This window comes from Kickxella alabastrina (genome assembly GCF_025024165.1).
Source record: "Kickxella alabastrina strain RSA 675 chromosome Unknown BX661scaffold_7, whole genome shotgun sequence".
Classification (NCBI taxonomy): Eukaryota; Fungi; Kickxellomycota; class Kickxellomycetes; order Kickxellales; family Kickxellaceae; genus Kickxella; species Kickxella alabastrina.
Genome location: NW_026251478.1, coordinates 125,453 through 147,468, shown reverse-complemented (window position 1 = coordinate 147,468; position 22,016 = coordinate 125,453). Strand labels below are relative to the sequence as shown.

The 22,016-nt window shown below is 47.7% G+C and overlaps 10 protein-coding genes across 10 annotated transcripts; 4 read left to right on the top strand and 6 right to left on the bottom strand.

The window, feature by feature from the left end:
- Positions 1-142: 142 nt before the first annotated feature.
- BX661DRAFT_180151 (uncharacterized protein) lies at positions 143-3,251 on the bottom strand. The gene has a single exon (XM_051535393.1). It carries the CDS (start codon positions 3,066-3,068, stop codon positions 225-227), a length of 2,844 nt encoding a protein of 947 aa, XP_051392666.1. The 5' UTR covers positions 3,069-3,251; the 3' UTR covers positions 143-224.
- Positions 3,252-4,560: 1,309 nt separating this feature from the next.
- On the bottom strand, positions 4,561-5,727 carry BX661DRAFT_142047 (uncharacterized protein; the record flags this gene model as incomplete). The annotated part of the gene is made up of 1 exon (XM_051532918.1): positions 4,561-5,727. A coding segment is annotated over one exon (1,167 nt), but the record flags the coding sequence as incomplete, so codon positions are not given.
- A 515-nt stretch (positions 5,728-6,242) lies between these two features.
- Positions 6,243-7,217, bottom strand: BX661DRAFT_193483 (2-dehydropantoate 2-reductase; the record flags this gene model as incomplete). The annotated part of the gene is made up of 1 exon (XM_051537780.1): positions 6,243-7,217. One exon carries the CDS (start codon positions 7,215-7,217, stop codon positions 6,243-6,245), a length of 975 nt encoding a protein of 324 aa, XP_051392664.1.
- A 373-nt stretch (positions 7,218-7,590) lies between these two features.
- Positions 7,591-7,899, bottom strand: BX661DRAFT_125242 (uncharacterized protein; the record flags this gene model as incomplete). Its single annotated transcript, XM_051532445.1, has 1 exon — positions 7,591-7,899. A coding segment is annotated over one exon (309 nt), but the record flags the coding sequence as incomplete, so codon positions are not given.
- Positions 7,900-8,729: 830 nt separating this feature from the next.
- Positions 8,730-10,843, top strand: BX661DRAFT_180146 (CTP synthase). The gene has a single exon (XM_051535392.1). It carries the CDS (start codon positions 8,971-8,973, stop codon positions 10,738-10,740), a length of 1,770 nt encoding a protein of 589 aa, XP_051392662.1. The 5' UTR covers positions 8,730-8,970; the 3' UTR covers positions 10,741-10,843.
- A 430-nt stretch (positions 10,844-11,273) lies between these two features.
- BX661DRAFT_197390 (uncharacterized protein) lies at positions 11,274-12,044 on the top strand (the record flags this gene model as incomplete). The annotated part of the gene is made up of 1 exon (XM_051538123.1): positions 11,274-12,044. The coding sequence occupies one exon, from the start codon at positions 11,274-11,276 to the stop codon at positions 12,042-12,044; it is 771 nt and encodes a 256-aa protein (XP_051392661.1).
- An 873-nt stretch (positions 12,045-12,917) lies between these two features.
- Positions 12,918-13,631, top strand: BX661DRAFT_170028 (uncharacterized protein; the record flags this gene model as incomplete). Its single annotated transcript, XM_051533581.1, has 3 exons — positions 12,918-12,943; positions 13,078-13,290; positions 13,430-13,631. 3 exons carry the CDS (start codon positions 12,918-12,920, stop codon positions 13,629-13,631), a joined length of 441 nt encoding a protein of 146 aa, XP_051392660.1.
- A 962-nt stretch (positions 13,632-14,593) lies between these two features.
- Positions 14,594-15,674, top strand: BX661DRAFT_180145 (SYF2 splicing factor-domain-containing protein). The gene has a single exon (XM_051535391.1). It carries the CDS (start codon positions 14,637-14,639, stop codon positions 15,453-15,455), a length of 819 nt encoding a protein of 272 aa, XP_051392659.1. The 5' UTR covers positions 14,594-14,636; the 3' UTR covers positions 15,456-15,674.
- Positions 15,675-15,789: 115 nt separating this feature from the next.
- Positions 15,790-17,858, bottom strand: BX661DRAFT_223631 (P-loop containing nucleoside triphosphate hydrolase protein). The gene is made up of 2 exons (XM_051538883.1): positions 17,653-17,858; positions 15,790-17,532 (listed from the first exon to the last, which is right to left on the bottom strand). Exons 1-2 carry the CDS (start codon positions 17,728-17,730, stop codon positions 15,919-15,921), a joined length of 1,692 nt encoding a protein of 563 aa, XP_051392658.1. The 5' UTR covers positions 17,731-17,858; the 3' UTR covers positions 15,790-15,918.
- Positions 17,859-17,957: 99 nt separating this feature from the next.
- Positions 17,958-19,061, bottom strand: BX661DRAFT_180142 (uncharacterized protein). Its single transcript, XM_051535390.1, has one exon. It carries the CDS (start codon positions 18,987-18,989, stop codon positions 18,048-18,050), a length of 942 nt encoding a protein of 313 aa, XP_051392657.1. The 5' UTR covers positions 18,990-19,061; the 3' UTR covers positions 17,958-18,047.
- Between the last annotated feature and the right edge of the window lie 2,955 nt (positions 19,062-22,016).

Below are 22,016 nucleotides of genomic sequence, written 5' to 3'. Positions count from 1 at the left end.
ACCGCACTTTGGGCCATCATCCAGAGGAGCGATACGTATTTTTGGTTCTAGAGGAAAAAAAAATTGGATATGTTCCCATCTCAGCGGTGGTTGCGGGTCGGTTTCTGTCGATGTGGTTTGGTCGTATACGAGAAGTAACAAGAAACATGTTTAAAATTTTTGTTTTTAATTTGAATATAATTGAAAAAAGAAAAATATTAATTTTTTTTTATAAAAAAAGACGTTTAGTGGTATATTCCATTGGCAAACTTGTCAGCCGTGACCCATCTGCTTCCAACAACCTCGACATCAATACGCAGATACTTTTGCTGCTGCTGCTGCTTGGTACTTGCAGAATCCGCCGTGTCGACAAGTTTGGCTGACAGCCGGGCGTTCTCCTCCCAGGGTGCTAAAATATCGCCCTCAGCAACGCCACCACTCCCGCCGCCCACAGCGATCGGCGAGTAAAACGACATTTTAGGCCGCACCTGCACGTGCCCCAGGGTATTACCCGCAGGCGTAGCAACGAGATCCAAAATATCGTCAACATCGTCCATCCGCCCACCACCAACATCGTTGACAATATCAGCGACGACAACAGTAGGGGGCACAGCCACGGAGGGCGACGCCGAGTGGTCAGACTTGGAGCGTATGACGCGAGCGGACACCGGATTATACGCAATGTCACGCATATGGGCAACCTCCAACATATCGCCACTCCCACTGCCACTGCCGCCAAAAATCACCTGCTGGATGGTCGGGCAGTACACCATCGCGTACTCGGGCATTGTCGGGTCCATACGCGGGGGCAAAGAACGAACAACTGAGAGCTCGGCAGACCCGGATTCCGCCCCCGTATGCTTATTGATCCACGCGCGCAGCCCAGCGCTCTCCTCCATGGTCATAGGCCGCACCTTATCACCGACCACATCGCTCTGATTGGCTGCTGCCACGACATCTTGCTGCTGCTGGGTGAGGGCCTCGAGAGACCTGCGAACGCGCTCAATAAACGGGCTACTGTCACCAATCAGCAACGGCGGTTCGGCCGACGGTAGGCCGCGCACAGGCAGCAATGCAGCGGCGCCCGATGCTCCACCGACGGTGATTTGGTTGTCGGAGGAGTATAGGGATGGAAGGGAGAAGAGCGAAAAGGAAAAGAGCATGGCCATGAGGACTGCGCCCGCCGTGCGCTGCTTTGCACTGCCTGGTGTTGGTGCTGCCGATGATGGCAGAGCTGAGGTGCGTGGTCGGATGCTGCGCCCGGTGTGCGACGCAAGGGCTGATACTGGTGCTGGCTGAGCATTGGGTGTGGTGGAGGCAGGCGGCCGCGCGGCGAGGATGGCGGGCGAGGGGCGGAGCTGCGGAGTGCCTGGGGCGTGGCCACTGCTGCTGCTGTTGCTGCTAATGTCTGAAGGGGTGCCGTTGATATCGACGTCCATTGCGTCTGACGGCTGCTTCTTGCTCTCTGCCGAGACACTATCGGCCGAAGAAGGCTGCGACGCCTTGCTGTCGGACTTGTCCGATTTGCCTGGCTTTTCCGCGCTCTTTGTCTGCTGCTGCTGCTGCTGCTGTGGCTGCTGCTGCTGCTGTGGCTGCTGCTGCTGCTGTGGCTGCTGCTGACTGGCGTTGCTTCCATTGGCATTATCCTGTGTCCCCTTCAGCAAATCGCGCTCCCTTATCAGGTCTTTAACCATCCTCTCCATCTCCTCTAGCCTCCTAACCAACGCACTATTAGTTTCCCTCAACTCATCAACGTCGCCCTCCAGTTTTCCCATATACTCGCGCTTCCTCTTCCTGCTGAGCAATGCAGCAGCGCGGTTCTTAATCAGTCGCTCTTGGCGCTTTTGCGCAGCTGTCTCTACCACGGGAGCAGCGCCACTGCTGCCTGCAGTGGTAGGGTGTAAGTTGGGGGAAGAGTTGGGGGAGGTTTCGGTTTTCACTTTGATGGGTGCTTGTTTTTGAGCTATTTTGGCTAGCACGCTGAGTCCTGGTGGAGTTGATGTGCCGGAGCGCGAGTTGGTGTCTGGTTGTTGGCGGGGCGCCAGCGGCCGATTGCCGCTGCTGCCGCTGTTGATGGTAGTGTGGGCGGCTGGAGACAGGGATGGAGATGGAGATGGTGCTAGGCGGCGGCCGGTGATGTTATTATTGTTGGCCGACAAAAACAAGGATGGCGAGGAATAAGGGGCGGTGGCAGGGAGTTTGCTGGGTACTGGGGTGCTTTCCAGAGCAACTGCTTGAGGACTCTGCGAGCCAGCAGCAGCAGCAGCAGTAACGTTACTGCGGCTGAAAGAAGGAAAGCCCGCCTCCATATTATCATTCCCAATAAAAGCAACATCAGAAACAGAAGCCGAAGCTGAAGCAGCAGTGGCCGGTGTTAGTAGCCCGCCTGTGGTAATACTACCCTTAATGGCAGCAGTCACTATTGAGGGCGACATTCTTCTCTGCCTCTTAGCGCCCGTCGGCTGCTGCTGCTGCTGTACAGATATAGTTTCCTGTGGCGAAACGCTCCCCGCAGTCAGCGCCCGAACATCCACTGTAGTGGAGTTTTCTTCCGAAAACATCGACGCCAGCATATCTTCTGACAAAGACCCAGCGACCACCGAGGCAATAGCCGACACAGCCGACTGGTCAAGCGCAGGCACATTGCTGGACAAAAGCGGAACCGGCGTAAGCCCACTAGCAACGGTAGAGTTGGTGCAGGAGAAAGAAGGAGAGGAGTATGTGAATAACGGGGAGTCCAGTTGCTGCTGCATTGATGATACGCCACTGCTAAAGGAAAATCCGCTCAGGGGGTTTGTGGGCGCAATAGCTTCGACGTTAACGTACTGCTGCAGCCACCCATCCAAAGCAGCAGCATCCACTGTATTCGACCCACTCATATCGCAAAGCTCACCAGAGCCAAACACGGAAGCCAATGTGGGAAACATCTGAGAACCAAGCCATTCCCCTCCATTCATCGCAACAGCAGCAGCAGCAGCAGCGGCCGCGGCAGCAGCAGCAGCTGATGCAGCCGTTGTTGTATTAGAACAATCAACGGGGCTTAGACTGTGCGCCAACGTCAGGTCGCCGTTATTGCTCATTGAGCTCATTGACCACGCAGGCGATGAATGGTCCAGGAGCGGTGAGTATTGATGTTGGTCCAGAATGTACGTGTTGCGAGGGGTTACTAGGCCCGGGTCCGATGCTGGCTGCTGCTGGTTTGTGTATGCCGAGCTGGACTCGTGTCTGGGTATGAAGGGCTTGAGAAGGCCCGCTGCTGCTGCTGCTGCTGTCGTTTTAGTGGTGGTGGTGGTGGGTTTTGAAGAGGACGTTTTGGACGGCTTTGAGGCCTTGGCTTTTGCAGTTGGTCTCGGGTTTCCACTTTTTGTGGCTGTCGCGACCATTGTGGAATTCAGTAAATATATTAATAAAGTGTGGAAAAAAGAGTTCAGGTGAAGAAAAAAGGGGAGTGATGGGGGAGGGGAGTCAAAAGCTTTTTCTCTCTTCAATTTCGTCCTATATAAAGTAATGCAAAATAATATAATATAAAAAGTGAACAGAAAAATAAAAGGCAAAAATGAGGACAGCTTCTTTTATTTTCCAAACGTTTCGCGCTAAAATGAAACAATCAAAAAAAAAAAACTCAGACCGCTTTTGGAAAGTGGGCAAATGAAAAACCTCCATCGTCGATATCTTCTTCCCTTTATGCATAATGGCACTATGATTAGATATCACATGTATGCCACCTAAATTTGGAGCATACGCAATAAAAATAGAAGGACAAAAAAAAGCAAAAAACGAAAGCGAAAAAAAGTAGGGAAAAAACAAAAGGTTTGGGTTTTACATGCAGTCGGCCGCCTTTTCAGCAGCCACAGCTAGCGAATTGGCTGCCCCGATAGCAGCCACCAACTCCTTCCTCAACTTCGCAGTCTCGCTCTCTCTCCCCTCGGCCTCTGCCGCAGCCTCCTCCAGCCGCCGCCGCAGATCCACGGCCTCCGCCTCCAGGCCCTTAGCCAGCGCCCGAAGCTCCTCGGCCTCCCCACGGCGCTCCTCAACAGCGCCCCTAAGCTCGCCAGCCTGCGTCTCAGCCTCCAAGAGCTGCTGCGTAATGCCCACCAGCTCCGTCGCTGCCGCCTGCTTCTGCTGCTCAAGTGCACGTGCGTGGGCCCCTGTCGCCTGGGCGTGTTCCGATTGGATCTGCGCCACCTGGCTTTGCGCGTTGGCCAGGTCCTTTTGGTGCGCCTGGTAGGATGCTTTGGCCTGGGCGAGCTCGGCGTGGAGCTGCTGGTTGGTGGCGCGGAGCGCGTCGAGCTCGGCTGTGATGGCGTGAAGCTGCGACTGGTCGGTGGCCTGCTGGCGGGGCGAGGAAGGCGTGGGTGCGGAGGAGCGGGCGACGGAGGAGGGAGAGGGCTCCCTGGCCGGCTCCCTGGCTGGCTCCCTGGCCGGCTCCCTAACGGCCACAGGAGCAGAGCCAGACGCCGGTGCAGGAACGGGCGCTGGGACCGCCGCTGGGACTGCCGCTGGGGCAGGCGCAGACACCACCGGCACAGGCCTGCCGCCAGCGCTCTCGCCGACAACCAGCGGGCCACTCTCATAGAGCAACTCCATATCCACAAGCAACGGCTCCGCGTCCTTCCCAGCAAAGAACTCCTCGGCGCTTAGAGCCGGCACGCCAGCATGCGCCGGCGGGTAAATATCAGCCTGGAACGACTCTGCCTTCCTCGGTACCTTGAACGAAATCGGCTCGACCGTCGAGTTGCCGACGACCTTGAAGAAGCGCATGACCTCGCACCGAACGACATCCACGCCCCGCTTAGGCATAACACCCAGGCCCCTCTGCGGCTCCGTCGAGGAATACGTCGCCAGCTCGTACAGTGTATCGTCGGCGAACTCGTAGTACCGTATGTTGCCGTCTCCTTTCCCGCCAACGTACAGCATTTGCGTGCAGGCGTCGAAGAACGGAATGAGCATGCCAGCGGACATGTCGATGTTGCGCGTCAGGAGTGGTTTGCTGAGACTCTGGCTGTCCCACAAGTTCAGCTGCCGATCGCTGGTGCGCGAGAACCCCGTGGTGACCAGCCGCGTGGGCGAAACCCAAACGACACGCGAGCCCTTGACTCCCAGGTGGCTCTGGCCCTGCTGCAGGCACTGGCCCGAACGCGCATCGAAGATGCGCAGGACCTTGTCGCGGCACGCTACGGCCAGCTGGCTGCCATTGGGCGACCAGGCAATGGACAGCACCGTGTCCTTGAAGCCCTCCAGCAGAACGCCGACCGCCTGCCTCTCGACGTCCCAGATACGCACGGTGTGGTCGGAGCTCGACACGGCCAGGACATCGCGCGCAACCGGGTTCCACGCCACATGCCCGACCTTGCGCCCATGGCCGCCCAGCACTGCAATGGGCTCAGTCACGTCCTCCTCGCGCTCCGCAAGCCCGCGCGGCACGCGCCAGACCATTGCCTTATGGTCCTCGGCGCCGGACGCCACAATGTCATCGTCGAACGGCGAGAATGCCGTGTCCAGCACGGCCCCGGCGTGCGCGCTGAATAGTGGGAAGTCGCCGCGTAGCTTGCCTGCTTGGTCGTGCGGAATCACTATGAAGGCTCCGCCGCCGCCGGCATTCCAGTTTAAGCATAGGTACTTGGGGTTGGCCGTCACGAAGTTTGTGTCCCAGGCTGAGATGGATACGCGGAGATTCTCGTAGCACTCTTCGCGCTTAAACGCCGTGCCGAAGACATGGCGATACTTGCTGCTTCGGACAATTGACATGGTTGGAATTCGCTGCGTGGGCTTGTCAGATTGTCAGATTGTCGGTGTTGTCAGTGTTGTCAGTGTTGTCAGCGTTGTCAGCGTTGTCAGGGTATAGAGATGAGGAAATATAAAAAATAAATTGAAAACCAAAAATTGGAACTGCGAAAAAGGCAAACAGATGCGATGAGCGCTTCCACCGAGTTGAGCCAACTTGACTAACCTTTACTTGAGTGGGAGGGACGCCCCCCACTACTATACTCTGTAGAAAAAATGGCTGCTTTTTATTGCTTTTTGTTACTATCATTTATTATGAACGCATGCACTATTCTGAGCATGAAGGTAAGGAAAATAATGATAAGTATATTGGTGCAGGGGCTAGGTTTAGAGGGTCAAAGGGTCAAAGGGTCAGAGGATCGGAGGTTCTGAGGTTCTGAGGGTCAAGGGGTCGGAGGGTCGGAGGTTCAGAGGTTCAGAGGCCCACAGGTACACAGGTCCACAGGTACACAGGTACACAGGTCCACAGGTTCACAGGTTTAGAGATACTGCTTCTCGACCATCACCAGCAGCGCATACACCGATTCCATATGCGGCACGTCGATGCCCAGCTGCCTGGCGACAGCAATCGGCCTGCCCAAAATGACATCATGCTCCATCGGCCGTTTCGCCCAAAAATCCATCAGCATCGACGGCACCACCGGCACCTCTCTCCCCTCCGTCTCCGCAATCCACGCATCAGCATCACCTACGCCATTACGCACGGGCAGAGGTTCTCCCAAAACCGCCTCTCCGAGCCTATACACCTCCAGCATAATACAGCGCAGCAGCGCCTTGCAGCGCTGATCGGCCAGCATCTCCTGCGTGTCGTTGCCGCCCGAAACCACCGCCACAGTGTTGAACGATGCGTTCCACACGAGCTTGAGCCACCGGAATGCCTGCACGTTATTGACGACCGTGCACGGGATTCCTTGCTGGTTCCAGATTTCGGATAAGGCTGTGAGCCTTGCCGAGTGCTCGGAGTGCGGCGGGTAGGTTCCTAGGGTCATTGCTGAGATGTGCCCGTGGTTGATGATCCCCTGCTCCGGCTGGCTCGCGTCAATGTAGGCGACAGCGCTGCCCAATGGGTTCTGCGGATACCGTCTGGCAAACGGCTCCTCGATACCAACTCCATTCTGGATCAGAACTATGGTTGTTGACGGGGAAACCGCCGGTGCGATGATGTCCGAGTTATCGCCGAGGTTGGGCAGCGCCTTGGTGCAGACGATGACGTAGTCGTAGATTTCGCCCGTTGCATTGCTGATCGAGCTGATGATTTTGGTTGGCCGGTAAGTGTGCGTACCGAAGGCTGCGGATTGGATCAGGAACCCGTTCTGTTGCACTGCGGCGTAGTTGGAGCGGCACACGGCTGTGATTTCTACTTTTCCGCTGGCTTGCAGCCGCCAGGCATACACGCTGCCGAGCGCGCCTGTGCCGACGAGAAGAACCTTGAGTCGCCGCTGTGCACTGTCCATGTTGGTGCTGTATAAATTCTTATTTTTTTTGGATGATAGGGAGGGGAAAAGAAAGGGAAGGAAAGTTAATCTAAAGAAGAAAACGAGCTAGCTGGAAAAGACATAATGTAGACCAAATTTTTTTGCTCCCACGATTTTTTTTTGGTGTCTGAGGCGCAAGTGCCACTTGGAAAAATAAATAAGGCAGCGGCAGTTTGATTTACTATTTTTTGAACACACTACAAATATATTTCAAGATCAACAAGTTTTGTCTTCTCTCAGCCACTCGCCACTTTTCCCACCTCCGGGCTTACTTGCTCTCCTGCTCGTCATCGGTACTGTTATCAATATCTGTCTCCGCATCTGTAACGTTCCCGTCGTCCGCATCCTGCTCCTCGTCGTTGTCGTCGTCGTCATCATCATCGCCCAGCTCCGCGCCATATTCCTCAGGATTATCGCGGAAGCACTGCTGCATGGCCTTGAATGCATCAATACAATCCATGCCCTTCGGCTCCTCCTCGGAGTACACGAAACAAGAGAACGCCTCCTTGAATTGTTCTCCACAAGTGCCCTGCGCCATTCCACCCAAGCAGGGGCAATCCCAGTTTATCTCGCCTGTCTCGGGATTGAACGCCTGTGCTTGCTGTGACTCCATGCTTCCATCATCCTCCTCGTCCTCTGGCTGTTGTTGCTGCTGCTGCTGCTGCTGCTGCTGCGTTGTGTTGTCCAGATCGGCTGTGTCAATCGTCGTGTCTGGTGTGTTTCCGTGTTCCTTTTCCAAGCTCATTGTAAATATATATAAAAGTGTGTGTGTTTTTGAATGTTGGTTGTGTGCAGTATAAAGTCAAAGCTGAATATAGCGGGGAAATGAAAGACGAAGGGAGGTTTTCTTTGTCTTTCTTTCCCTATGTTCCTGGCGATCTTGAAAATATATTTTTTAAAGCTGTGCTGACAAAATATATCTCAATGCAGATTATCGCTAATTTGATCTGTGTAATTATCGATGCTTATCACATGTTCAACATATTATTTGACTCACTTCATCTGGCCCTAATTCGAAATGTGGAATTTTTTTGGTTGGGGGAGACGACCACACCCAATCCGCAAAAAAACGGCTGAATAAAATAATTTTTGGGGGTGGGACCAAAAAAAAAAAAAAAAAAAAAAAAAAAAAAGGGGAGAAAATTTTTTCTCAGAAATCCAATTCAATCGGAAAAAGTATAAAATGAGTGCAATTGCCGACAAATCCACAAAAGATTCCTTCCCGTCTTCTTCACACACACCTTTAGACGGGCATTATACGGTAAATACAACATGAAAGTTTTACTTGTTGGTTAATTTTTCCTCCTCACACAAGAGGACAGAGCCAGATTAACAATGCCGATACCGATACCCCCCACACGCACACTCGCATGCATTGTCATTGACAAATTATCATTTCCAATGTGTGTTGTTGCGTTGGCTGTGGCTTACTGTTGACATTGATAACCAGAGTCAACAAAAAAAATAACAGTCGTCCGGCTGCATTTTGTGATCACTGATCTAATAATTTCTGGTTTTTCTAGTGATCATTATTTTTTTTTTGCTCTACTACCAGTACTTTTTGATCAGTCCAAACAGCCGCCATTCTCTCGTCTCATGTAAAATGAGAAAAAAACTTTTTTGTTTGTCCCAAAACTAAGTTTTTTTTTACTTTCGTGGTTCGTTTGTACTTTTATTTTCTCTCCTTTACATAGAACATCCACATACGCAGCACTACTTATAGAATAACAAAATGGGCAGCAACGCTAAGCAGACAAAGTACATTATCGTCTCTGGAGGTGTGATCTCAGGTATCGGCAAGGGTATCATTGCCTCGTCCACTGGTCTCCTGCTCAAGACGCTCGGCCTGAACGTGACCTCGATCAAGATCGACCCCTACCTTAACATTGACGCCGGCACCTTGAGCCCTCTGGACCACGGTGAGGTGTTCGTCTTGGACGACGGAGGTGAGGTCGACCTCGACCTGGGCAACTATGAGCGCTACCTGAGCGTCAAGCTGACCCGCGACAACAACATTACGACAGGCAAGATCTACCGCGAAGTGATTGACAAGGAGCGTCGCGGCGACTACCTGGGCAAGACCGTCCAGGTTGTCCCGCACATTACCAATGCGATCCAGGACTGGGTTGAGCGCGTCGGCAATGTTTCGACGTCCGAGGACGGCCGCGCGCCGGATGTCTGCATTGTGGAGCTCGGCGGCACCGTTGGTGATATCGAGTCCGCCCCGTTCATTGAGGCCATGCGGCAGTTCCAGTTCCGTGTCGGTCACGATAACTTCTGCCTTATCCACGTGTCCCTGGTGCCCGTGGTTGGTGCTGTTGGTGAACAGAAGACGAAGCCGACGCAGGCGTCGGTACGCGACCTCCGCGGCCTCGGCCTGTCCCCCGATATCCTGGCCTGCCGCTCGGCCATCCCCTTCGAGGAGGGCATCCGCGAGAAGCTCAGCATGTTCTGCCAGGTTTCGCCCAAGCAGGTGTTCAGCGTGCACGATTGCGAGAGTCTCTACCATGTGCCCATCCTCCTGCGCCAGCAGGGTATCATTGATGTACTGACTGAGAGGCTGAAGCTCAACGAGCTTAAGCTTTCCCCTGAGGTGCGCTCCGAGGGCGAGAGCCTGTGGGTGCAGTGGAGCGAGTTTGCCCGCCGTCGTGCGCGCGACCTCGATGTGGTCAACATTGCTGTTGTCGGCAAGTACACCTATCTGACTGATTCCTACATTTCCGTCGTCAAGGCGCTGGAGCATGCCGGTTTGAACGTCAATCGTAAGGTCAAGATCAGCTGGGTTGAGGCCTCAGATCTGGAGGAATTATCCATGCACAAGGACCCCCTCAAGTACCATGAGGCTTGGCAGCACATGTGCGCCGCCGACGGCATTCTTGTTCCGGGCGGTTTCGGCGAGCGAGGTGTTGAGGGCAAGGTTCTGGCCTCCAAGTGGGCGCGCGAGCACAACACCCCCTACCTCGGTATCTGCCTTGGTATGCAGGTTGCCGTTATTGATTTCGCACGCAATGTCTGCGGCATGACCAACGCGCACTCGACCGAGTTCCGCGAGGCCTGCGAGCACCCTGTTGTCGTTTTTATGCCTGAGATTGACCGCACCACTATGGGCGGTACCATGCGTCTGGGCTCCCGCCCGACCAAGTTCCAGGACACTGAGTTTGCGCGCAACTCCAAGGCCAAGAAGCTTTACGGCGGTGTGGAGGAGGTCCATGAGCGCCACCGTCACAGATACGAGGTTAACCCTGAGGTTGTCAAGGAGCTCGAGTCGAAGGGTCTCAAGTTTGTTGGCAGGGATGCGGAGACTGGCGAGCGGATGGAGATCTTGGAGCTCGAGAACCACCCTTACTTTGTTGGCGCCCAGTACCACCCCGAGTACCTTACTCGTCCATTGAACCCGTCGCCTGTTTTCTTGGGTCTTCTGTTGGCTGCGTCTGGCCAGCTTGACACTTACCTGAGCGGCGGCGAGATTGCCAAGGATGTTGACACCAAGCTCAAGATGTAATAAATAAAATAATCCACTCATACAAAAAAAATTTTATATAGTTTCCTTTTCATATTTTTTTTATCAACATGGTTGACAACTTTTTTTTTTTTTAAAAAAAAAATGGCAAATAACGCACTTGCCTAATTCATCTAATTTGAAATTTATTGATTGGTTTCAGTTAGAAGAGATACATGTGTATGTATGCTAAATTTGAATAAATGACATTTAAATTTTTATTTTGAATATTACAATTTTATAAAATGATTCGCATGTAGTAAAATAACTTTGGATAAATGAAATCAAACTGAATAAATGAAACTCTGCCTTTGATGTTACTGCCATAAAAAGAATTGGCTATGCACATCAAGCGTTGATAACCAAATGATAAAAGTATAAATCGACTCTGGCCCAACTTTTGTACAAAACCTTGCTTTGTTTCAAATGATGAGTGTTTCAAATTTAAACGCTCACTGCGAGCAAACATTTTGACTTATCCCTTTTTTATTTTTCATTATACAATTTTCCATTATATTCTTACTAAATTATTTGACATGTCTGTTCTCTGCCAGTGCTACAAGCTGAGATATCCTGAAAACGGTTTTGCACACGAAACAAGCAGGGCCATATTGCATTACGGCGGATATGCGTGCTGGGACGAGCCATTTTCTTCTGCAGAAGACGAATACTGCGTTACTTTTGATGATGAGACAACCTTGACTATTTTCAAAACGGATAACTCCCAGGTTATCATCAACGGAATATTCGGTATCGAGTCGTACCTGGCAGCCCTGTACAATCTTTCCGAGAAGCACAACCCGGTTATAATCGGCCAACAAGCACAACTTCGCCACGAGATCGACAGCCTTTTTAAAATGGGGTGCAGCGTTAAATACTGCAACGAAGAGCACCGCGAGACGACTGAATTTGAATTTAAACAATTTGCCAAACAGTTCATCGAGGCACATAGTCTGGTGCTCTGGCGCAATGGATTGCGAGGATTTTACTTTGACACTAGCCCTACTTACGTTGACGTGGCTCTTATGATCACTATCAAGCGCTTGATGATTATATTGGCGCCCATCAGCGAGGAGCTGTATAAGCTCATTGGACCTGAGGAAGCACCTGAGCTGCACAAGGTTGTACGTGCGGTTGCAGCGCTGCCCAAGATAAAAGAATACGCGAAGACTCTCGACGATGCATTGGAAGTTGATATGGAAAAATTGGTCGAGAAGGTCAAGGAGGTTGAGGAGGTTGAGAAGGTCGAAAAGCTCGAGAAAAATAAAAAGGAAGATGCTGATTGTAACTCGGTTGAAGATAAATAATAGCTTTTTTGCAATTTTATATTAACTTCATTTTAAATAATGTTTTTAATTTTTTGTACAATTAAATTATTTTAATTGTTTCTAATTCTTTAGAACCAATACTACGTATTGATTTCTATTTCTTTTTCTACGTCCTTATAATCCCTCATTTCTTAAATCCCCAGTTTTTTGGTGAATTAATTGTTTTAATTTTATAAACGCTCACAAATGACCATTGTTGTAATATTAAGAAAATAAACACCAGATTTTAAATACTGGTCTGTCGAATTGGTACGTATATCATTTCAAGACAAGTGAACGCCGTTTCATTGCTAGTTGTGGATACTGACATACAAAGATGTACCATACACATGTCCTTTGATGTCAATCAAAGTTTAATAGGGACCAGTGACACCGATGGTCAAACTTACTGCGTAACAATATGTGTCCAGACCAAAAAAAATATTGGCATGAAGTATATTTATGTCTTCCAAGGAGAACAATTACTGGTTGCATGACAACCACTCCTTTTATATGTTCTCCTTGATGTATAAATAACCTATAATATAATATTCTCATTGTTGCTCTGATTGCCACGCACACAGCCCATTAATCTCAGCAAGGCAACATATTTTTTTACGCGACCATTATGTGCCTCAACTGTGACAGATTAAAGGACCCAAAAAGATAAATAATAAATTCCTATAAATTTGCCAAGCCTAGCAGCTCAAAATTGGAATCCTTTAACACAAAATCATACTTACAAATTGAATATATCTACTATCATAATAATTTTTTTCTAAACTTCCATCATGTCCGCTAGTCGCCAGCGCTTTAAACTACGCTATCCTAAAGATATTTACACTTATGAGACCATAAGGGCTATTTTATTACATGGAAATAATTCATTTTGGTGGGAGGTATTTGAGCAATTGAAAGAGAAACGGCTTTAATGTCTTGACGAGGCGAAAAATTTGACCGTTTACAAGACGGACAGATCCCAAATTGACATCAATAGAACACTTAGCATTGAGTCGTATTTGGTTAATTGTAGAGATTTAGCCGAAACCCCCGACCCTGTGCAGATTTCCCGCCAATTACAACCCCGTCAAGATATCCGCGTTCTTTTGGAGAAGGGTGTCAGGGTCAAGAACTGTGCCGATGACAATCGCGAGACTATTGAGCGCGAATTTGAGCTATTTGCCAATAAATTTGTTCAAACTCACCAATTTTTTTTGGAAAAATGGTTGGTGTGGGCATTATTTTGGTACCAAAACCACCTTTGTCGATTTGGCGGTGACGGTTTCCATTAAGCGCTTAATGATCATATGGGCATCCATCAACATGAAGCTGTATGATATCATTAGCCCAAAGGGCTCACCGAACTTGCACACGGTTGTGAATAGGGTTGCAGAAGCCTCGTCTAAATTGCAAAGCTTTTTCAATATGTTTGACGAGGATCTAGCTGAATGCTTGAAGGCCATAAAGGATGCAGCAGCAAAGAGGGCGACAGAGGGGGAAGCTGCCAACAAGGATGAGAATAATGTTGTGGAGAATGGAGAAAGCGAAGTGGAGTGGGTAATAGCCCCCGAAAAAGCTGCCGTTTAGTCACGTTTTTTGTTAGCATATATGGTGAATAAAACTATATTTATACAAGTTAAAAACATTCACAAGTATATTGATGTCGCATGTAAGCCCAGATGTAACCAGTACTTTTTTGCTGCCATTTCATTTTTATTATTTCTTCATAGTCTATTACTGTGGAGTCATGAAATGGGCTAAGCGTAAATAACTCCAAAACCGATTTTAATGTATATTGTTAAAGGACAACCTCCAAAAAGTTAGTTTACCCACAGCGATATGCCTTTTAGTTTTGCCATGTTGGCAATCTTTATGGCGCTCAGCCTCAGGCTACGATACTTATTGCTACTGATGTTTGCGGTCGGGTGGTGTACTTTCAATAGTATCCAACATTGGTCCGAATCTGTAAACATCTGAACAACTTTGTTGTCTTTATCCACATACAAAATGTCGGGTTTGCCTGTAGCTTCGCAGATGCACACACCGCAGTTAGTGAGTATCAGTACAAAGTGCGCGTGCCCATCCCTTTTATTCAGCTCAATGTGTATGTTGGTCCCTGGTTCTGCTATGCACAGATCGTATGTGGGTTTTGAATTAAGAGATAGCTCCATTGCCCAGATAATGTGCGCGGAAACGTTTTTGACAAGCATTATGCTGAAGTTGTATAGCTTATTCAGGGCGTAATATAATAAAAATAAATGTTGGCAGAAAAGGTTGCTTGCAATCGATCCGAGGCAATGATTTCGTGGATTATATACTCAGCAACAAATAAATAAAGAATAATGTTTGTTTTCCTTAACATTGACGCCTGATGTCTAGCCAAGTGATACATGTCACCCCCTGATGTCTATAAATGTGCATGGCATAAATCATGCCCCGAAACATTGCTTATTTTGAGCACGTGCGCCCCACAAGTAATGTTGGTTTTTTCTGGCCCCCAAATATTTAATTGACCCACTTTTTTTGACTGGACCCATAGCTCATATAAACTTACTTTCAAAAATTCACACACTTTAATCATTAATTTATAACATGTCTGCCAAGTCGCAAAGCTCTAACGACGAGGAGAGAGATGAAATTGCGCAGCACACTACTGAAAAGGTGGCCGAAGGTTCGGACGCATCGGACGGCAGCTCCAGCGAGTCATCAGATGATAGCGACTCTGAAGACTCTGACGAGAGTGAAGTCGATATAACCGAGCGAACCGACATACCGGAAGACCTCAAACCACAAGTCGACCGGCTTCGGATGCTGCGTGAGCGCCTTGCACAGTCGGCGCAGGATAATAAGCGCGAGGTATACAAGGAGCACCAGCGGCTGCGCGAGAACCCCGGCGATCAGAGACGGCAAGACAGGAAGCGCAAGGAGGCCGAGATTCTCCAGAAGCGCGACGAATACACCGGCAATGACTATGAGCGGACTCGGTTCTTGGACTACACTATTGAGCAGGTCGAAAAATACGAGAAGAAGAAGGGCAAGGGGCGGGACAATGTTGAGCGCGGATTCACAGACTACTCCCAGGTCAACCAGCGCAAGTACGAGAGGGATGTGGCCAAGCTAAAGCCCGACTTGGCTCTGTACCAGAGAGTCACAGTGGAGGCTAGCGCGAGCGCTGTGATTTTGGGCGAGCAGCATAAGCCGGAGCGCCGGAAAGTCGAAATGCTTGCAAAGACCGTCGAGGACCAGCAGAACAAGCGCGCGAAGCTGCACAAGCCGTCGATCGAAAAGGAGGGCGAGGACGTGTCGTATATCAACGACCGCAATGCCAGGTTTAATCGAAAGATGAACCGTGCCTACGACAAGCACACAAAGGAGATTCGCGACAACTTTGAACGCGGCACAGCATTGTGAGTCAAATATTTGTGCGTATATAATGTGAAAATAGCACTCATGATTCCACTCATACAAGAAACATTCGGATGGTATTTATTGCGACGCCAAATTCTGTCATCAGCGCTTTTGGTACCACCCTGGTTCCAAACTATGGTAGCCGCACTGGCATGGTGACACAGTGGCGCGTGGCATGGGGCGTTTGTGGTTTATATAATTCATAAACATGTTAAATGTGCGTACAAAATTTGACTAATTAAAATTACAAAATTATATATCTAGATTTGTTTTTTAATAATATATGTTGGAAAACAATAAAATATATATATATTAAATATGAAAAGGCATTCTTCCAAAGAAATCACAGGTCATGGACAATCGTCTATATTGCCTATTTATATGATTATCTCCAATTTTTTGTCTGTTTAAAATTATAGAAACAGTTTGGTTTGCTTTGATTTATTGTATGTGTTTGTTTTTAGATTTACTCCGAGTCTTCAGACACGTTCGAGTCATGGCTCTTGTTCTTGGTGCTAGACTCGCCGTTGGGCTGTACTCGCTGCTTCTTGGCCTTTGACTGCTCAATAATCTGCTGCTTGTGCTTCTGGCGCTTCTGGTCATACTTTGGCACCGTGCTGATGGCATCCCGCTCAAGGGGCTTCTTCTTCAGGATCTTCCTGTCATTGTGCTTCGGGTTCTTCAGCTGCAGCATCCACTCGGGGACCTCGCATCCGGACTGGCGCATCACGTTGACGATAGTTTTGAGATACGGTGCGTCCTGCTTTGTGAAGTAGGTAATTGCCTTTCCGGAGCGGCCAGCGCGACCTGTACGACCAATACGGTGAATGTACGACTGGGTGGTCTGCGGAAAATCGTAGTTGATGACAAGATTGACACCCTTGAAATCGATACCACGGGCCATCAGTTCGGTACAGATGAGCACCCAAAGCTCGCCTGTGCGGAACTTTTGCACAATGCGGTTCCGCTGTGTCTGCGTGCGCTCCGAGTGGATGACATCAACGTTGATTCCGTCAAAGACCAGCTCGTGAAACAGCTCCTTGGCACGGTCAATGGACTGGACAAATATAAGGCAGGGGGGCTTGAACCCCTGCGCGACCATATTGCGGATCTCGACCAGCTTGCCTTCTTCAGATCCGACAAACACCAGATTCTGATCGATGGTTTCTGTAGCGGCGCCCTTTGAACCAACAATGATGCGAATCGGATCCTTCATAATCGTTTTGGCCATCTCTTCCACACTGGCGGGCATAGTCGCGCTGTACAGCGAGATCTGCAGATTGGTTGATGTGCACGCGGCCAGGATCTCGTCGACCTGCTCCACAAAGCCCTTCTCCATCAGGCTGTCGGCCTCGTCAAGCACCAAGTTGCGCACCCGACTCAGATCAATTTCGTTGTTCTGGATTGCGTGCACCAGACGCAGCGGCGTGGTCACCAAGATATCATACTTTTGGCGCAGCGCCGGATCCTGCGCCTGCATTGCTGCTGTCTGCTTTGTCATCAGCCACGTCTTAATCTTACGGCCTGTGGTGAGATTGCTCAAGTGCTCATGGATCTGCGTCGCGAGCTCCCTGGTCGGCGACACAATAACGGCCCGCAGGCCCTGCTTCTCCTCAGTGTGCACCTGGTGCAGTATGGACAGCAAAAACGCGAGTGTCTTTCCTGATCCTGTCGGCGCGTTGGCAATGAGGTCCCGGCGGTGCACGGCAATTGGGATTGCCTGCATCTGAATCGGCGTCGGCTGCTTGAAACCAAACTTTATAAGGTTGCGCAGAACAAACGGCTGGAATTCGTGCTCCTTGCACAGCATCTCAAACGATTTGACTGGGTGCGGGACGTCGCTTCCAGTCACCTTGATCCGATGGCTCTTCAGGTATGTGGCGACCTCGTTGTTGTTTTTGAATGGCGTGTGATCATCCTCTTCCTTTATGAACTGGCTGGCGGATCCGCTGACCTGGCTCGCAGGAATGGCTGCCTCACTCCTCTTTGACTGCTGCCTGCTGTGATCCCCGAAAAAGTCGAGCTCCTTTGGAACAATATCTACGACATCGATTGTCTGCTGGTCTGCGCGCCTTGAGGGCTAACATTTGGTAAGGGAACAAATACAAAAAACGGTTTAGCTTTGAGTTTCTCAAACCAAATACTCCGAGTGTCTGAGCGAGTGTATTTTGCGCCCGAGAGTAAAATTATGCAACCTTACCTTGAAAACGGATATATCCTCCTTGAAGCGGCTCTTGTCAAATTTGGCACCGGCCCCGAGAAGTTTAAAAAAGTCCATGGGTCAAAATTTGCAACGACCCTTGTTTATTTGGAAGTTAATGGATAATTCGTGAAATAAAAATAAAAATGTCGAAAAATTGAACGTCGAATGCGGAATTGAAATTAGCGAATCGCACCCAAGAGCACAAAATGAAAATTGCTGGTCAGTATTTTTTCTTCTGCGGATTCTTTCTTGAATTTTTTTTGGAGCAAGGGGTAAAATGAAAGAAAAAAAAAAAAAAGAAAACCAGATCAACCTTGATTTATTGATCAGTGCACAGAAAATGACGATCAATACTGTTTGTTATTACTCCGAACCAGTGATAAAAACATCTATTAGCGGAACATTCCGCTTTGGCCATTAATGGCATTGGCCCAGTACGCGTAGTCAGGCTCGCCATCAGAGTCGTATCCCTCGTGACCGAGGTCGTTGCCATGGCCGTGAAAGTCATCGTAATCGTCGTAACCATTATCATCATCGTACTCGCTGTAACCATCGTCATCTCCGAAGCCATCATCCTCCCACTCCCCATGCTCATTTATCCGATCGATTAGTTCAACCGCGTCGTCATCCCTGTCAATCATATCACCAGTGGCAATCAAATGGCTCAGCTTCGTGCACGATTTCCCCACATCTATAAGCTCCTCTGCCCTGATATCGTGACAACAATCAATCTCCAACCATTCGAGATCGCCCAGAGTATGTGCAATTGCCCCCATCGTGCGATGGGATGCGGATGTCTCGTTGATGACCAAAGTGGTAAGGTTGGGAGTCATATGGATAATTTGCTCCAAAGATTCATCAGTCAGCATAGTCTCACTAATGTCCAAGAATTTGAGCGAGCTGCACAAGTTTGGATTGTCTTTGAACAATTTGACAAATGCCTCGTTGTAAATGTGCTGGCACAAATTCATGTTGAGCTTGCGCATGTTCGGGCAGTGCTTGAAGATGGGTACCATCTGCAAGCTGCCGACCTTCTCCCACCTGCCGCCAAGCATCGAGAGATCTATTGTCCGCACAATATCGCCGTACGTTAAATGCTTTCCTATTGTTATAGCAAGCGGATTCCCCACAACCGTGCTGAAGCTTCGGAATCCCGGTATGGTGTTCAAGGCTGGTTCCACCCACATTTTAGGAATGACGTGCCGCCAGGCGTATCTGGAAGTTCTGCTCAGCTGCTCGAGGTCTTTCAGCTCAAGATATTTGACAATACCCTCCAATATAATCGGGTTGTTGAACACGCGGACGCTGGTCGGTATATCTGTAGCGCCGTCCATGAGTTATTCAGTCGGGGGAAATGAGTGCGGGTGTGATATAATATGTATTAAAAAGTTGACAAGAATAAAATCAAAGAATGTAAAGAAAAAACAAAGAAAAAAGAAAATGCTACGGCATGGCGGCAGTAGCAGTCCCAAACTTTCGACGTTCTTTAAAAAATTATGCATTATGGCTTGAAGGCATCTCGCGTGACTGCGCCATGTCGAATCCAGCATTTAATTAACAATATGCACTATATATATGGTAGAATATTTATTATGACATTTTCCATGATGCAAAATAAATATTAAACCTAATAATATGTAGACAACAGTGTCTCTCACGCGCTATGTAAGATCTAAGGTAGTGATTAAACAAGATGCATTATTTGTCATTTGAGCGTTAATTTGCAATAGGAGTAAACCCAAAGAGAAATTTAAAAAAGAAAACCTGGCGCTCTAATGTGTTATGTATTGTGTATTGTGTATATTATTTATACAAATGCTTCGTACATATTATTTTTTCTGCTCATGAAATGAACGAAAATCAAACTAATATATTTTCTAATTTTTTGTTTTTGCGTGCCTTGTTTATTTCTGCTCTATATTTTAAGTATCTCACTTTACAACAATTTCCCACTTCTTGTCGTGGATAATATACTATTGCGTCTTTTGTATTTCTTGCAGTCCGTCTATAGACACGTGGAACCTCAAATTTCAACTACTTGGTGTTTGTCGTGGATGGAGAGCAGTTGTTATGCGTTTGGTTTACAAAAACGTTTACTTTGAAAGTCGACTGACCAAAAAATCAGCGCTACTATTATCTCTAAAAACAAAGGACCTGCCAGCAACACCGAAATTAAAATGCTAAAATTTAACATCAATCTGATTGACACCACCGGCGCGTTGCAATATGCTAAAAACCTATAAGTCAACATCAATTCCTTTTCTGATTTCAATATGCTGTACAAAATATTGGTTCTCATGTACAAGAATAACCCGCAGCACTAGACTGGAATTTCTACGCTTATAATGATAATACAATTAAACCGTGTACTGCGCGCCTGCAGTGTAGACGACGTCGGAACCAACCAGCAATTTATTGAACAAACAAGACTACCGATGCCTATAGTTGCGTTTACAAAGGAAAGTATGTCTGGAATGACCAAAGTTTATTTAGATAGGAGTGGACAAGATGAGATAATAAAGTTGTTTTATAACGCGCTGCTGGACCAGTTCTCAGCGCAGCTCAAGCATGTCAACTGATTTATGCCTACAACCATTAGTTTCCCAATTCTCTCGGACAATCTGACATATTTGCGCATTGTTCCTGGCTCGACCTCGGCTTGCTTGTTGCCCAGGATAGGCACTCGGACATTAAAACATTTGACATTGTACTGTTAAGAACCCCTTAACCCAGGCCGGCGGCCCGGGCTGAGGGGTTCTCAACAAAACCAATCATGTTTTATTCCCAGATGAACAAGATTGAATCCAACGAAGAAATTATTTTCACGTAAAAAATAAGAAATTGATTGTTTTGTGAAATTAGACAGCTCAATTATCATATCATTTTTTGGTTTACCACCGCAATGTATTTATAGTTTGTAAAGAGCGTGTTTATTATTTGGCAAATAAAGAACTGGAAACAGTGAAAAATTAGTACTTGGTATTGTTTTGGTAGATTAGTGCACACAAGCCAAGATTGCCTTGTCTCCTTTTTTCGCCAAGAAAAATCGCCTTTTGGGCTTGACTTTTTATTATGGATTTTCAAAGCCAAAAGTCAAAAGCAAAAGAAATGTGTGGAAAATGGTTCATTATATCTTGATTTATATTTATATTTTAACCTTTTACTGAAAATGAGGTGAACATCCACTAGACGATGTAGACCTTTTTCTAGTCCACAATTATCCTTTATATATTTTATTGTATTATTTTATTTTTATTTCATATTATTTTACCACAATGTCATTTTATAACACACTGCCGCACGTTGTCACGGAAAGAATATTGGTTTACGCGTTTACGTCCAAAAATAACAACATTAAAACATGGAAGCTGAAACTACCATTGCTTGCGGTTTGTAGCAATTGGAGGAGCGTTGGAAAGAGTTTAGTATACAGAGATGCATACCTGGAAAGCCTTTCAACAACTGTGGCGTTGCGCTCTGGAATCTTTGATAACGAATCAACACTTTCCAATTTAAAACTTTTAATATACCAGAGCATTGGCCTATATGCGGAATTTGAACGTTCAAATATAGCAGCTTACAGCTTACAGCCCGCTACGTAATATGTTGATTCGTATGCACAACAAGAACCCGCAGTACTGGAACGACATAACAGCACTTTCATTTTACTTGGGTTTTGTCAATGTATCTCGTATTCACAATAATGATGATGCTGTTGTTATTTCAGAGCCAATTGCGACATTTATAAAAAAGAATATGCCCAGATTAAAAACAGTCAGTCTTGGAGGATACAACAAGGACGAGAAAGTAAAGGTTTTGTACATGTTAATTGACTGTTTCTCAATGCAACTCAGTCAAATTAAAACCAACATCCCAACATTTATAAGTGCCCCAAAGCTCTCGGATAATTTGACGCACTTAATAATTTTGCTTGATAAAAATCCAAGTCAGATATTGCCCAGAATCTATGCTCAAAAACTTAAGCAACTAATATTGTCCGATACGCCACATCATTTTTCATGGAAGTACTTTCAAAACAAAATGAATCCTGGTGATGTCTACTTTAATAATTTAAAAGAGTTGGAGATTCGGTATTATTTAAGAAATGGTTACAGCAAAACAGATGTTTTACCAGACAGTTGGAGATACAAGTTAAACAGCGGAGACAAATACAAGGTACATTTCCCCAGTCTCAAAAATTAAACATTACCGATAGGCCACCAGACGCTGACATACCATTTGCCGATAACTATCCTAAGCATATTGAAAGATTTTAAATTGATGGCACATTTTTTGCCGAGAAATCATTTGATAACTCTAATATCAAGTCGGTTGGAAACCTGATAATGTGGTATTATATG

What these genes read in the sequence shown, in the direction of transcription:
- BX661DRAFT_180146 (XM_051535392.1), top strand. Translation starts at nt 8,971, where the DNA reads ATGGGCAGCAACGCTAAGCAGACAAAGTACATTATCGTCTCTGGAGGT.
- BX661DRAFT_180142 (XM_051535390.1), bottom strand. Translation starts at nt 18,989, where the DNA reads ATGGACGGCGCTACAGATATACCGACCAGCGTCCGCGTGTTCAACAAC.
- BX661DRAFT_180145 (XM_051535391.1), top strand. Translation starts at nt 14,637, where the DNA reads ATGTCTGCCAAGTCGCAAAGCTCTAACGACGAGGAGAGAGATGAAATT.
- BX661DRAFT_180151 (XM_051535393.1), bottom strand. Translation starts at nt 3,068, where the DNA reads ATGAGCTCAATGAGCAATAACGGCGACCTGACGTTGGCGCACAGTCTA.
- BX661DRAFT_223631 (XM_051538883.1), bottom strand. Translation starts at nt 17,730, where the DNA reads ATGGACTTTTTTAAACTTCTCGGGGCCGGTGCCAAATTTGACAAGAGC. An exon ending in AGGATATATCCGTTTTCAAG is followed by an intron (nt 17,533 to 17,652) that starts GTAAGGTTGCAT and finishes ACCAAATGTTAG; the next exon opens with CCCTCAAGGCGCGCAGACCA.